Below are 15,288 nucleotides of genomic sequence, written 5' to 3' on the forward strand. Positions count from 1 at the left end.
CAATATATCGCCAGGAGCCACAGGTATTCACTTTGTGTTCTTTGATATGTTTTTTTTTTATTATTCTCAAAACAGCCACTGATTTGCATGACATGAATCACCAATGTAACAGGAAAAAATCTTCTTCTCTGTTAAACTGAAGGAAGTCACCCACACCTTAGCTTGACCTGCTGATTTTTTGATTAATAATAATAATAATACATAATAATAACACCTTGTATACAATCACAAGTAGTGATTCATTTAAATAATTTGAACAAATTAATTTGACTAAAAAAAGTTTAAACTTAACATCATTTAAGTGCTTTAAAGCAGATACATTTGGAATTTTTGAAAAGGGTTTTTGCAGGCTGACAGTTACTTTTAGCATATATATATATATATATATATATATATATGAACAATTGATATATATGAACAAAAGATCACAACATTCCTCTTGACTACTAACTTTTTCAGAAACAGCAATGCAGTACTCATATTATGTCGTTGTGGTCATTCTGCTGAGGTTTTGGGTGTAGATGAGCAGCTGATAACGTTAGGTCTCCATATTTCCTCCTCAAAAACTGTGTCATGTTTCTTTATTTTGGAGGAAGGGCAATGGAACCATCACTGTTCGTTGTATCTCTGGGAATGTGGGTGTGATCCGCGGCGTTCGGTCTGACCATGCAGTGCTGAGTGAAATGAACCCAGAGTTGTAGGTCAGAGTCGACGGGTCACAAGGTCCTCGGTCATATATTGAGAGCAGACTTTCTATTACTTGAGTCTAAGGAGATGATAGCTTAGCGTGGATACAGAAACAAACTAAATCCCACACATTCTCACAGCAATCAAGAATCAAAAACTGCTGCTTGTTGAATAAAAAAAATACTGTAATGAATGATGACAATCCATTAATGTTTCTAAGAACAACACAGGACCTCCATCAGTGTCCTTTACCACACAATCTACAACTCCACGACAAAACAAGTTTAAGTTTGCAGTGGTTTGCAGCCTGGATCAAAAATAAAAGACAATAAACAGACAACATGCCTTTCTATTGGTTGTACTCAACATGCAACTCAACCAGTGTAGTCATATCCATAAATGAATGAGTCTTATGATCCAATTCAAAATGACTCACTTCACTGAATCACTCAAAATGGTTACCAAATGAACGTTTGAATCACTCACTGACCACAAGATTTATATTTTGTTATAATTTAAATGAACCAGGAACTATGACTTTTAAGAAAAATAATAATAATAAATGTAGTTAGTTAGATAGTGGTTGCTTAAAAATACAAAAGAAACTGCTAAATGCCAGAAAGGAGTTATTTCCCTCCTGACTCTAAACACACAAGAACTGTGGTTCAGCACTGGCGCTTTAAAGGACCTGTCCAAAACACAACAAACGCTCTTTTCCTCCACCCCAAGAAGATAAAGCATGACGAGAGCTTTCCCGGTCCCCTCATTCTTTCATCAACACAGCTGTACCTCGGTCAGAGCATCAGTCAATCTGCTTTTCACATCTGTGTGCGGATCGATCGCAGCTCGGATCACCTGTGGCTTCATTTGGCCTTGCGTGACAGTGTTTGAGCTGCTCTAAATCAAACACAACCACACACACAGCGAGAGAGAGAGAGAGAGAGAGAGAGAGAGAGAGAGAGAGAGAGAGAGAGAGAGAGAGATCAGCCAGAGCAGCAGTTCTTCATCTGGACCACTGGACTGAATTAACCCACTTTAATAAAGGTGCACAATCTAAAAACAGGGTGTCTTTTCCTGAGAGCAGCGCTGTAAAAACTCATTATCACATCTGTCAATCTAGTGACCAAAATTGTGTATCTGCGACAACTGTCAAGAAAGACATTCAGTTATACGGTTATATATATTGCCATCCAAAAGTTTGGGGTTGGTGAGATTTTATGTTTTTGAAAAAAAGATTCAGCACCAAGGCTGCATTTATTTGATCAAAAACAGAATACAGTAAAACAGCAATATCGTGAAATAATATTGCCATTTAAAATATGTTTACTATGTAAATGTTGAAATGTAATTTATTATCATGATCTCAGTGTCACGTGATCCTTCAGAAATCATTCTAATATGCTGATTTGCTGCTTAAAAAAAACATTTATTATTATTAAAGTTCATAATTTTACTGCTTCATATTTTGACTATTAGTGTGATGATGTTGTAATAAGAGTTGTTTTTGCTTATATATACAGAATTTGACATTTACGGAGTGTGAATTTCTGACCATCGGTGCCTGACATAAGCATGTACATCAAGATACTTCAGAGAGTACCATGATTTTACTATGGTACATATCCAAAAACACTCTTCAGGATTTGCTAACCAAATGTTTGTTTTGGTCGAATACTACTATGAATTACATTTAATAAAAATAAAAAATAAAAACTTACAGGGAACTTGCAGATAACGGAATGTTCTATCAATGTTTCCTCAGGTTATGAATGAACGTTCTTCATGTAACATTAATAGAATGTCCGTTCGTCTTTATTAAAGTTCTCAAAATATTCTAACAGAGAACCATAACACTTTTCTCATAGTCACTATCTGCATAGTGAAGAAAAACAACAGTTCATGATTCCCAAAACTGGGTTTGATGTTATTTATATAAAATTTTAATATCTGGCACATGGTATTTTCAAATACTTGACTGATTTTCCTAAAGAGCTTTTATTTATTTATTATTATAGTTAACAGTATTAATTTGCATGTAAAGGCACTCATTGTAATTGAAATCATTTATCATGATCCAGAATTACTCACAAAGGCAATTTCCACAGCTTTTGATGCATTACAGTGTTCATTTAGACTGGGTTTAAGGAGCGTGTTTGCTTTGTCCTCTCCATCCACTCTCACACTGAGGTGATGCAGTGTTTTACCGCAGTATCTCCGCACCTGATTTTACCATCTGCTTTTCTGCACGCCGGCAGATGGTATTTATGTCGAATTTCACAGAATAAAATGCTCTGATCAAAATATGCAATTAATATCTGTGTTCAGCAGACTGCAGGGATGTACGGTATCATTAATAGTCCAATAACTGATGACCAGCTACTGTGTATTGTGCTTAGGCTTGTTTAATATGGCCCTACAGTTAGCGTTTAAGGACAAACCCGAGCTTTTGGCCTCGGTCATGGCGTCTCCATGTCAAACTAAGATTTAATGGTGACATTCCTAGTCTGGAACCGAGAAACATGAGGTCACGTCTGTTGAACGTCCAACCATCTTTACACACAGACGTGTGAGGACTGAGAGCAGCAGAGTCACAGATACGTGAAACAATGTGAATTACTTGACCTTAAACATTTCCCATTTGGATTCCCGCCTCAGGCGGCTGTTTCTGAAGAAACTCTCACCTGTGAATGAATGTTGGGGAATCGTTTCTGCTGATAAAGACCCCTGTGCTGGCTTCTGTAACTAGTCTCCTGTTTGGTCGGATAATAAGGCCTGTTTTAACGCATCATTTGGAGCTGGGAACGTGTTGAATGCACAGAGAGAGAGAGAGAGAGAGAGAGAGAGAGAGAGAAAGAGAGAGAGAGATGGCAGAATGAAACCATGAAATGAACACAGCTCCCCCTTCTGGCCAAGACCTAGCACTACAAACAAACATTAACTAGAGATTCAAAAAAATATGATAATCATAATAATATAGTTATTTAATCTGTGCATTTTTTTTAAAATCAGGAATGCCTTAAATTTATCAACTGTGACAGTAAAGACATTCATAGTGTTACAAAAGATTTCTAATTTAAATGTTGTTTTTATTGAACTTTATATACATCAAATAATCCTGAAAAATAAAATATGCCACGGTTTACACAGAAATATTAGTCGGCACAACTGTATTCATTATTGATAATAATTAGAAATGTTTCTTGAGCAGCAAATTATCATATGAATGATTTCTGAAGATCATGTGACACTGAAGACTGGAGTAATGATGCTGAAAATATAGCTTTGATCAGAGAAATACATTACATTTTGTTATAGATTCACAGAAAGCAATGATTTTAAATTGTAATAATACTTTTTTTTTTTTTTTTACTGTATTTTTGATCAAATAAACTCAGCCTTGGTGAGCAGAACAAAATAATAAAATAAATAAATAGATTTTTACTGTTGTTTTTATAAAAAATGTTAAACTTTAGTTTATGTCCCTGCCTGGCAAAAATATATTTAGCTACTTTCTATTTCCAGTTAAAGGCAGAAAGTAATTGGAGGAGGCACATACTGTTTCTACACAATTTAATAAAACTCCGCATACGCCCTTGATATGAATCATCAACATTCTTGGATCACTTTCCTGGAAAACAGACTGTGAGTTATAAATGTTTACAACTCCTAAAAAAGGTTGATAATTATAAACAATAACGCCTACATGACAGATTAGACAACACATTAGTGCCACCTAGTGTTCAAAATCTACTAATAGAAAAGCAATGCGTTTTTAAATGTTAGTTTGCAGTGCATTCATCTTAAGTGCAAAATATAACATGTATTTAGCCTGCATGGGCAAATATGGGACTATGGCATCCCTCATCAGAGTAAATGGGTCGATGAAGCCTGGGAAAGGTAATCGGGGGTAACGGCACTCCCCATCGTCCCACCGCAGCGCTCCGCTCCACCCTGAGGAAACGGGAGCTCAAGGAGCCGAGGGAGAGCCGGGCGCTGGAGTGCGGTGTTGGTGGGAGAGTGAGTCATTAATCCTGGAAGTGGATGTGGTCGGCCACATGCTAGCGGTGATCATTTATGCTAAACAGAGTGAAGAGGAGAAATGGGACGGCGTAGCTGAGGTCACACTCATTAACAATGCCTTTTGTGTTACAAAATAAAGCCTTCAAAATATGAAGTAAAAGGTTATGTGTGCTCATTTTTATTTTATGGGGGTGATTTGAGATGCCTTAAAGGGACAGATGACATTAAACGGAAATGTTGTCATCGTTTACTCACCTTCTAATCGTTACACTAACTGCAGTTTAAACTTGAGTCACAGCGGGAGGCAAGATTATAAACCAAAAACAAAAAAAAAAAACCTTAATGTAAGAAGAAGAAGAAATAATGCATAATATAAAGAAGTATCAGATTCCTTCCTTTGAAGATATTTAAAAAATAAATAATTAACAATTATTATTGAGCTGTAAGTTTGATAATTTAAGACTTTTCTTTGGTTAAGGTATTAGAAAAAAATAATGTCTCTAATATTTCATGATAAAATATTAAACATTCATTAATAATTAAATTAGATTCAGATGACTTCAAGAGTGCATTATAGATAGACAGACAGACAAACAGACAGATGGATAGATAGACAGATAGATAGACAGACAGAAACAGACAGACGGATGGATATATAGACAGACAGATAGACAGAGAGACAGACACAGACAGACAGACAAGCAGACAGATAGATAGACAGAGAGATAGACGCAGACAGACAGAGAGACAGACAGACAGATATATAGATAGATAGATAGATAGATAGATAGATAGATAGATAGATAGATAGATAGATAGATAGACAGACAGACAGACAGACTAGACGGAGAGATGGACAGAGAGATAGACGCAGACAGACAGACTAGACAGATAGATGGACAGAGATAGATGCATACAGACAGACGGATGACAGACAGACGGACGGATAGATATATAGATAGATAGACAGACAGACAGACAGACAGACAGACAGAAAGAAACAGACAGACAAACAGACAGATAGATGGACAGAGAGATAGATGCAGACAGACAGACAGATGACAGACAGACAGACAGATGGATAGATAGACAGAGAGACAGATGGACAGACAGAAACAGACAGACAGATAGACGGATAGATAGACAGATAGACAGAAACAGACAGACAGACATTAGATAGATGGACAGAGAGATAGACGCAGACAGTCAGACAGATGACAGACAGACGGACAGAGAGATAGACACAGAGACAGACAAACAGATAGATAGATAGATAGATAGATAGATAGATAGATAGATAGATAGATAGATAGATAGATAGATAGATAGATAGATAGATAGACAGACAGACAGAAAGAAACAGACAGACAGACAAACAGACAGATAGATGGACAGAGAGATAGATGCAGACAGACAGACAGATGACAGACAGACAGACAGATGGATAGATAGACAGAGACAGACAGACAGACGGGCAGAAAGAAACAGATGACAGATAGACGGATAGATAGACAGACAGATGGACAGAGAGATAGACGCAGACAGACAGACAGACAGACGGTCAGACAGACAGACAGATTAGACAGACGGACAGACAGACAGATGGACATAGATAGATAGATAGTGTCAGTAAGATTTCATTGCTGCTCTTCACAATAACCCTGAATTTGCTCTCCGTTTCTCATTCTTGGAGTAAGACGCTCCCAGCTCTGAACTCTTCTCACCGTGTGGATGTGTATTTCACCACAGGAAATTCAATTTCAGCTTCTGGGCTGAAATGAAACATCACGAGGGCCGCGGGCGAACTGAGACGAGGGAAGTGATCGACGTGTTGACTGGCGGCGGATGTTTCCGGAAGAATGGATTCTGCTTTCTTTTCATCCAGTTTGTCAGACTGGAGTTCAGCACAGCCCTGTCATCTTTATAGTGTGCAAAACTGGTTAAAACAGTCAATGTGTCCATCGAAATAGTAGCGTAATGATGCATAACTTTAGTTTTTTAACCAAACTGCTTCAATAAGACGTTTATTTATTAAAAGTGCAAAGACAAATGAAATGTCAGCGCTCCGACAGAAGATCCAAATGTGCTTCAAACGCACATCGATCTCAAGGTCAGACAGCTTATTAACCTAACACATGAATGTAGCTGTTTGACAAAAATGGCCTGATATATAAATAAACATTTAGGGAAAACCAAACGATTGCGGAAGATGGGCGGGAAGGGGGATTGCAGCACTGTGTGTAATCATCATGAATAAAACATGGCGTTCTTGTTGATTTTGTGTGTGAGAGAGTGTTTGTGGATCGTCTGGGCAGGAATTATAATTTTGCTCATCAAACACAAACGTCTCCGGCTGCAAACAAGCCACAAACAAACAGCCCGAGACTTCAGCATTGAACACGGCTAAACATGGACCAATTCAGCAGACCTCAACATCAGGAATAAAAATCTTAAGGGATTTAATGTTTTTAATGTTTACGATTCCAAATTTCACTTAATCACTCCATATAATAACTCCACTAATAGTTCAATTTAGCACTTAGAGATTGCAGTAACAATTATTTTAGAATTAGTTCTAAGATAGAGAATATATTAAATAAAAGGATTGGTGACGTCGACAAGTAATATGCCAAAAGGAAAAAAAAAAAATTAATTAACAAAAATTAAATAAAATAAAACTGATTGACCAAAACAAATAAAATAATAATAATAATAATAATAATTAATAAGAGGACTGGCAATGTCAGATCAAATGAATGAATGAATGAATGAATGAACGAACGAATTAACAAATTAATTAATTAACATTTAATTATAAAAAAAATATATATAATTAAATATAATGATTGATAATGACAGTTATAGCAGTAAATAAATAAAAAAATTCAGTGAATAAGGGAATCATTTCCTGACATAGTGAGTAAAATATTAAATAAGAAGATCGTTATTGTCAGTTATTTTGATGCAAAAATAAAATAAAATAAAATAAAATAAAATAAAATAAAAACTGATGGACCATATTAAATATGACGACTGATAATGGCATTTATAGCAATAAATAAATAAACAAACAATTTTACATATTACGTTTTACAAATTAAATTAAATTAAAACTGATGTCCTGACACAGAGGTACATTTTTTTTTTTTTTTTTTTTTTTGGGACTGGCAATGAAAATAAGTAATTAAATTAAATGAATCAATCAAACTGACGGTCCTTATATAATAATAAATAAAAAAAAAGTGGACCAGTAGAGTCAGTTATTAAGAAAGAAAGAAAGAAAGAAAAAAAGAAAGAAAGAAAGAAAGAAAACACATAATAAGATAAACATGCAATGTTCATAACAAGAAGACAGAAGACATGAATTTGAAGCAGCATGTGAGTGAAATGATGACCATCCATTAATAAAGCACACTTTTTTCCTTGCTTGATTTTAAACTGACCTCCTTCCAAACCCGTAAATCATATTTTAAGCTTTCAGATCTCTCAAACTGTCCATCAGAGCCTCCTGTAGTCTGCAAGCTCTCAAAGTAAATGTCTGTACACTTGACCAGTCCAGGAATGAGTAACTGTGATTCTCTCTCCTCTAATGCACACGTCTCAGAAGGACAGAGTCTGTCGGGACGTCCCGGGTCCATGTCAGCCGAAGGAAAGGTCTGCCAGATTCTTTTTTAACTGTTTTCTCAGAAGCTCAACACAAGCAACATCACATTTTCTAGAGACCAGATGCTGAGTTTACATTTTTCGCTTTTATATACATCATAAATAACCCTGTACGGATTATCCAGAGAAGGCTTTAGTTATGATTAGAGGCTACTCAAGGCAATATAGCTGAAAACACATGCCAAGCATTGAGAAAAACACTCCGAATGCCCTAGAAAAGAGCACTAAACACACTCAGAGCAGCCCAGCATCATATCAGCTAGTTTAGTCTTCTTCACAAAATGTAAAAAAAACGTTGAATACTGAGTTTGTAAAGTAAAGTTAGAGCCTACTCTTACCAAAGATCAAATCAGCAGCAGCTGCAAGGTTCATCTGAAACTGCAGGCTGCTGATTAAAAATTGTATTTTCTATTATCAGAAGCAAGTATTAATATTCTACAGGTTCACATTATACCTGAATCGTTGGTCATTTTCCACTGACTTTAGAGAGATATAGAGACGCGCCAAGACAAAACTTCTTTATCTTTAGGAGTCCAACGCAGACTAATTAATACAAGACTGAATCTTGGGAAAAACAATGTTCCACTAATAAAAACTAATTATATTATGAATAAAATAAAATATCCTTATTTATAGGATAATGAAGAATTTTAGCATGAAACAATTTCCTATTCTTTTTTTTCCTCATTGTGTATTCTCATATATATATTAGTGTGGTCAATTGTCATTTGTATGGCTTAAAAACAAAATTAATATTATCTACATATTAATATGTAAATAAATACACATTTTCCCACACTATTTTTGCTAAATTGTTCTTTAGCTCCACAAAGTGTTAAATTATCATAAACATCAACATGAATTATAAATCACAACAAGCACACTATACCACACAACATTTTCGAAAGGCATTAAAAAAAAATACATACAATTCAATAAATTTGACCCCAGTCTGAGGTGAAATATGACCCAGGCATGGTCATGATAACTGCTTTCATAAACAGAAGAGCAAAAACTCAGCCTTCTGTTTTCATTACATTCCTAATGAATGAACTTTCCTTAAATAACCTGAAGGTCACACGTTCACCTTTCCTCCTGCGTCTGCTCTTATTTATCCAGGCTAATTGCAGGTGGTCGTTTGGCCCCGCTCTTGAACATGCACCGTGGCCCTTTCACAGTGACCAGGGCCCAGTCCGCTCGTTTCAGGCCCGAATGGCCTTGCTAAATCAGTCTGTCGCCCTCCGTCCTGCTTTATTTGTCCTTTTTACCCCTGTGTGCTGGGCTGCGTGCTGATTTATCACCGTTACCTCCGGAGGGTCAAACGCTAAAAGCAGTGCCCTGAGGTGCGATGGAGGACGAGGCTGCAATACATAAGTAGACCGCTGTGGACCATCTATCCCAGAAAACAAGGACTGCTGTCTTCCTCCGAAGTCTTTAAGACGCCAGAGTTACAGAACATATCTGACCTAATTCATTATGTATTTGATTCCAGGTTTACCCTTTAACATGATAATACCATGGTATAGTGATGTTAGTATGTTATTTCACAATTTCAGTAACTTTGAAACATATAATGTGGTACTGAATTATTACCTCAATGCACCAATTTACTTCAAAGAATATTAGAGTAGTGGCTACTTTTGAAAAGCATGATAATTGGATTAAAAACATCATATCTCACTCACTTCCTTGGTCTTCATCCTTTTGTGTTCATTCTTTTGAAACTATTAACAATTAATAAACCAGGTAAAAACAAAAGTACCTTTTTTTAGTCCTGTTAATCATTTGTTTAATTATTTAAACTGTAATTTTATAATACAATTTCAACATACATTTTTAGTTAATTGTCTCCAGTATTTAAAAAAACTTTTTTTTTTGATAAAAAAAAATATTTAAAACAATTTTAATTTTTTGTATTTTACATTGAACATTAATTTATTTTGGTTTTCTTTTTTCCTATATAAAATAGTATTGTGTAAAAATATTTATAATTATATATCAGTCAAAACTTGTTTTTTTACAGTAAGATTTTTTGTAAAGAAGCCTTTTCTCACCAAACCTGTATTTATTTGATCCTAAGAACAGCAAAAGCAGTAACAAATAGTTTTAGTGCTTAAAATAACTGCTTTCTATTTGAATATATTTTAAAATGTAATTTATTCCTGTGATTTCAAAGCTGAATTTTTAGCATTATTACTCCAGTCACATGATCCTTCAGAAATCATGTTAATATGCTGATTTGCTGCTTAAAAATATATTATTATTATAATTTTTTTTATTAGGTTGAAAACAGCTGATCTTTTTTTATATACTGTATATATACTACCAACTTAAAAGTCAAAATTAATATCTGTATAATCATGGTTATAATTATTTGACAGTGCATTGTTTTAGTTTAGTTATTCTGAAGCAAACTTTTAGCTATTAGCTGCATGTTTACTGCATTTCTGTTCTTTTTAGTTTATTTAAATAAGGGGAAAATTGGTCTTAATTCACATACATATTCAAAAGTGCACCCTTATTTATTTTAATAAACTGATCAATCCTGCACCAAAATCAATCAAATTATCATTTAAATTGCAAAAAGAACAGATTTAGTCAATAAGCAAATAATAATGATTTTACTGCATTTATTGTTGTTACCGTTTATTAACCTGAGAGTCCACTCTGTCCGTCTCAGCGTTTACTGCTGGACATAACCTCTCCTCTTGAGTCATGCTCCCACCTGACAGCGGGGAGGAAACACCACCGGCGGTTAATTTATGGGGGTGATGAGGCGCTGACAGGCCAGGAGAGATGGACTGGAGGAGAGGATGCTGCGGATCCGTGAACAGCTGGCCTGTCACTTATAAAGCTGTTTATGGTGAGCCGGAATAACACCAGCAGAGACCAGCAGCATATAAACTCATTCATTACACAGACGGGAACCTCACACGAGTCTATCGTCTCCATACAACACACACTCCCGTTTCATTTAACCATCAGATTCAGTTCTCTTAGGCTTGTTCATAAAATGCAACTTAAACTCAATATATTCTGCCCTTTTTACTGGAAATGATGTCAGCAGCACCTAATAAATGATATTAGTAAAGTAATGTATAATCACAGTTAAAAAGTTACAAGCTAATAGTTTGCCTCAGAAAACAACAGACAAAATAAACAAAACGTTTACTGTATATATCATATAATAAAATTACATATATGGTATCTTAATTGTTCTAAGCATGAATAAATAAATGACCTGCCTGCATGTGCAGTACTGGAAATATGCACAACTTCTAAAATCTATCCTGATTTATAATTGAATTAGTGCTGTCAAATGATAAATCACGACTAATCACATACAAAATACAAGTTTTATTTTGAATAGTATGTGTGTGTGTGTTGTGTATATTTCATATGTATATATAAATACACTAACAGTATATATTTTGAAAAAGTTTTTTTATATTCATATAATTTACACAGTAAATTAAATAACCTGTTTTTAGTATTTAAATACACACAGTACACATACAACTTTTTTTTTTTTTTTGGATGCAATTAATTCTGATTAATCGTTTGACAGCACTAAATTAAATCTATTCATCCTCCCTAAAAATACAGCATAGTGATCAGAATAAAGAGCAAAGACTGAATCTCATCAACGACACACCGGACCTAAACACATTTCTGTTCTTACGGTGTAATATAAACCACTGACAGTACAATAATTATATCTAAAGTCACCATGAACTAGTATGATGGATCATGTGTTAAACCTTCAGATATTTAACCAGGGACAAGTAGACCCCAAAAAAAAAATTGTGATTGACGGATTGTGATTTAACGGAGTGATTTAAATGTTAGATAAATAGAGATGCATTGATATATGATAATCCAAAAAAAAAAAAACAGCAAGTGTAGACACGCGTACAAGCAACTCCTTCTGAGAGAAATTCTTTGTCATTATTCACACCTGAAGAAGCTGACAGAAAGAAAGCAGGCTTTATGATTTATGCCACTCTTGAGGACGTGATGATGAATAATTGCAGCTAGAGGCAGAAGATGTGCAGAAGATGTGAGATGTGTACCTGGCCACACCAGCCCCGTTCCAGCAGGCCGTCCCGTCTTCAGAGGCCAGCTCGCTCACACACAGCTGGTCAGCCAGGCCGCCGTAGAAGGCACGGTGCAGACGCAGACTGCTGAGGAACTCTCTGTAGACACACAGAGGAGCGTTTCACTGTCTGTCCAGCAGAGGGAGCGCTAACACAGCTCTGGAAACACCGTCCGCTTTTATTCAAACAAACTCTTCCAACTAATGCAGCTGTCAGGGACATACTACTGTAACAACCAGCAGTTCATATCTAATACATTTTATATGTGCATAAATTAATTATTAATATAACCAACGATTTACTTCATTGGCTACCCCAACTATTTGTTTTTTTTTTTTTAATTTACAGTATATTTTGTATATCGTGTTAAATGTTAAATATTATTGATTAACATTTCAATATTAACTTGGAAAATCTATTATATGAAATATATTATATTTACTTGTACTGCTATTTTCTAAAAATAAAGTTTTTTTTTTTCTGTATGAGACCAAAACAAATTTTAATACTTTATTGATATATTAATATACTATTTATTAATATATTAATATACTATTTATTAATATATAATATACTATTATACAAAATGATTGAATTCATTAAAAATATCACATTAATATGTAAAATCGTATACATACAAATATTTACAGTACTTGTAAATATACTGTTAAATATATTTTACTTTGTATTATTAATTATATATGCAAAATACCAATTTATACTGTATTTATCTTATTAAAAATGCATGCGAGTAAAAAACAAATCTTACATATGTAATTTTTATGATATAATATTAGTATATGTAATATGAATAATACAATGTTAATGTCATTATTACGACTTGCTGTTTTCTAAATAGTATTATACATTATTAATACTATATAATATTGATGTAGTTATTATCATTAATAATAATAAAATCTTAATATAGACATAAGCAACATTTCTTGGCAGTAACAACCATTGTGTCTTAAAACAGAAGTTTATTCGTTGTTTAAGACCAAAATATTTTAAATGTATATTTTACGGACCTTGTATCACCTTGTTAAATGTTAAATATTATTGATTAAAATTGATATTAATGTATCAAATATATCATATAAGTCCAATTTATACTGTAAATATGTTATAACATTTTTTTTTTTTTAAATGAGACAAAAACAAATTAATGTTTAGGTTATTCCAGTATTCATGTTATTATTATTGAGATATATTTTCAAAATACTATTATATACAACATTTTAATTATTAACTTATAATACAAATATACCATAATATATCAAATGTTACTTATAATTATTTATGCACAATTTCTAATGCATTATTTTTGTTAAATATATTTTTCCTTTATATCATTCTTAATTATATGTGCAAAAAAAGATAAATACTATAAATTGACCAAAACAAATCTTCATATAAGCATTAATAATATTAATAATGTACAATGGTAATTTCATTAACATTAAAGCATGCTGTTTTCTAAATACTATATATTTATACATAATATTAAATATTAAATGCATTAATATTAAAATAAATTTTGATTTTAAAATCCAATGTTAATTGTGAAACATTTAACATGAGATATCCCTGTTATAGATCATAGTATCGATGACGTCATGATTGTAAACTGTAAACGGATGCCTCCAGAGCTTTGGCTGCAGTCTACATGTGTTGCTTGTGTTGATGTTAGCAGACTTACTTCCTCCTGTTGCTGAGCGTGTCATCTGCGTTTCTGACCACTGCTTTCAGAGGAATAGAGTCTCGTCCGGCGCTGGCGTGCTGACCGCTGCTCACCTGCTCCGGCTGCTGTCTGACGGGGTGACCGCACAACCTGTGCACCTGCACACATCACACACCATTACCAGCTTATCACACACTAACAAGATATTCAACAGTGGCTAAATCCCAGGGCTGTGACACTTGCACTTCTGCAGGTCAGAAGGGGTCGATGTGCCTGTAGTAACTCGATCACACACTAGGTGATGCTGCTTATTATCTCATGCAGAAACAGCATTCACAAGACTAGGAAGTTTAGAGAAATAGAGAGTGATTGTTTGTTCACAACTACCGGAAAGTGAGCTTTTATAGGAAAGAGGTGGTAAGAGCACATTCATATGTTGTAAGTGACTGACTCATTCAGTGTTTACTGGATATATTGACTCATTTGCTCCATCAGTTGTCTCAGCATCAGATGGCATATCCATGGATTGTTCACAGACTGTCTGGTTTTGGAGACAAAACGGCAGATCTGGACCATCTAAAGCCAACTCTGAAACCATCGGGTCCAATCTGACTTATATATATATTATTTTTTTATTTTTTTAACCATGGTTTTGTCTGAATTCTGGATTCTGACTGGCTGGAACTAAAGTAGGTTCAAGTCAGTTTAATCACAGCTCTGTATTAATGCACTGCTTTAACTGATGCACACACACACAGACAGAGAGAGAGAGAGGGTTCGGAGGTCACAGATTGTGCTAACATCTCTTCTAAATAGTTTTCAGAATTTAAACATCTGCTTTATTCATAACTGAATAATGTGTTTGTTTGTTTTTTTCTTGTTTTTTTTTTATAAAATAAATATATTGGCTAAAGTGCCATATAAAGTTTCATCATATATATATATATATTTTTTTTTTTTTTTTTTTTTAAACAATGCAGTGTGACGAACAACAGTCACTCAGATCAGCAGCTGGAGATGAGCTGATGAGTGAGGTAACTAACACAAGAAGTTGACGATAGATTTAGTTTCAAAACGAAATACATAAACGCCATGCTTTAAAAATATTTTAGATTTTGGAGGTCATTTTGATGTTTA

At 34.3% G+C, this 15,288-nt stretch overlaps 1 protein-coding gene across 1 annotated transcript in view; it reads right to left on the reverse strand.

The window, feature by feature from the left end:
- Positions 1 to 15,288, reverse strand: part of LOC127949379 (glypican-5) — a 168,552-nt gene that overhangs the window by 105,155 nt on the left and 48,109 nt on the right. The window contains exons 4-5 of the mRNA XM_052546502.1: positions 14,170 to 14,309; positions 12,444 to 12,566 (exon numbers count right to left, since the gene is read on the reverse strand). Coding sequence (XP_052402462.1) covers positions 12,444 to 12,566; positions 14,170 to 14,309 — 263 coding nt within the window. The remainder of the gene's footprint in view (positions 1 to 12,443; positions 12,567 to 14,169; positions 14,310 to 15,288) is intronic.

This window comes from Carassius gibelio, chromosome B1, assembly GCF_023724105.1.
Source record: "Carassius gibelio isolate Cgi1373 ecotype wild population from Czech Republic chromosome B1, carGib1.2-hapl.c, whole genome shotgun sequence".
NCBI lineage: Eukaryota > Metazoa > Chordata > Actinopteri > Cypriniformes > Cyprinidae > Carassius > Carassius gibelio.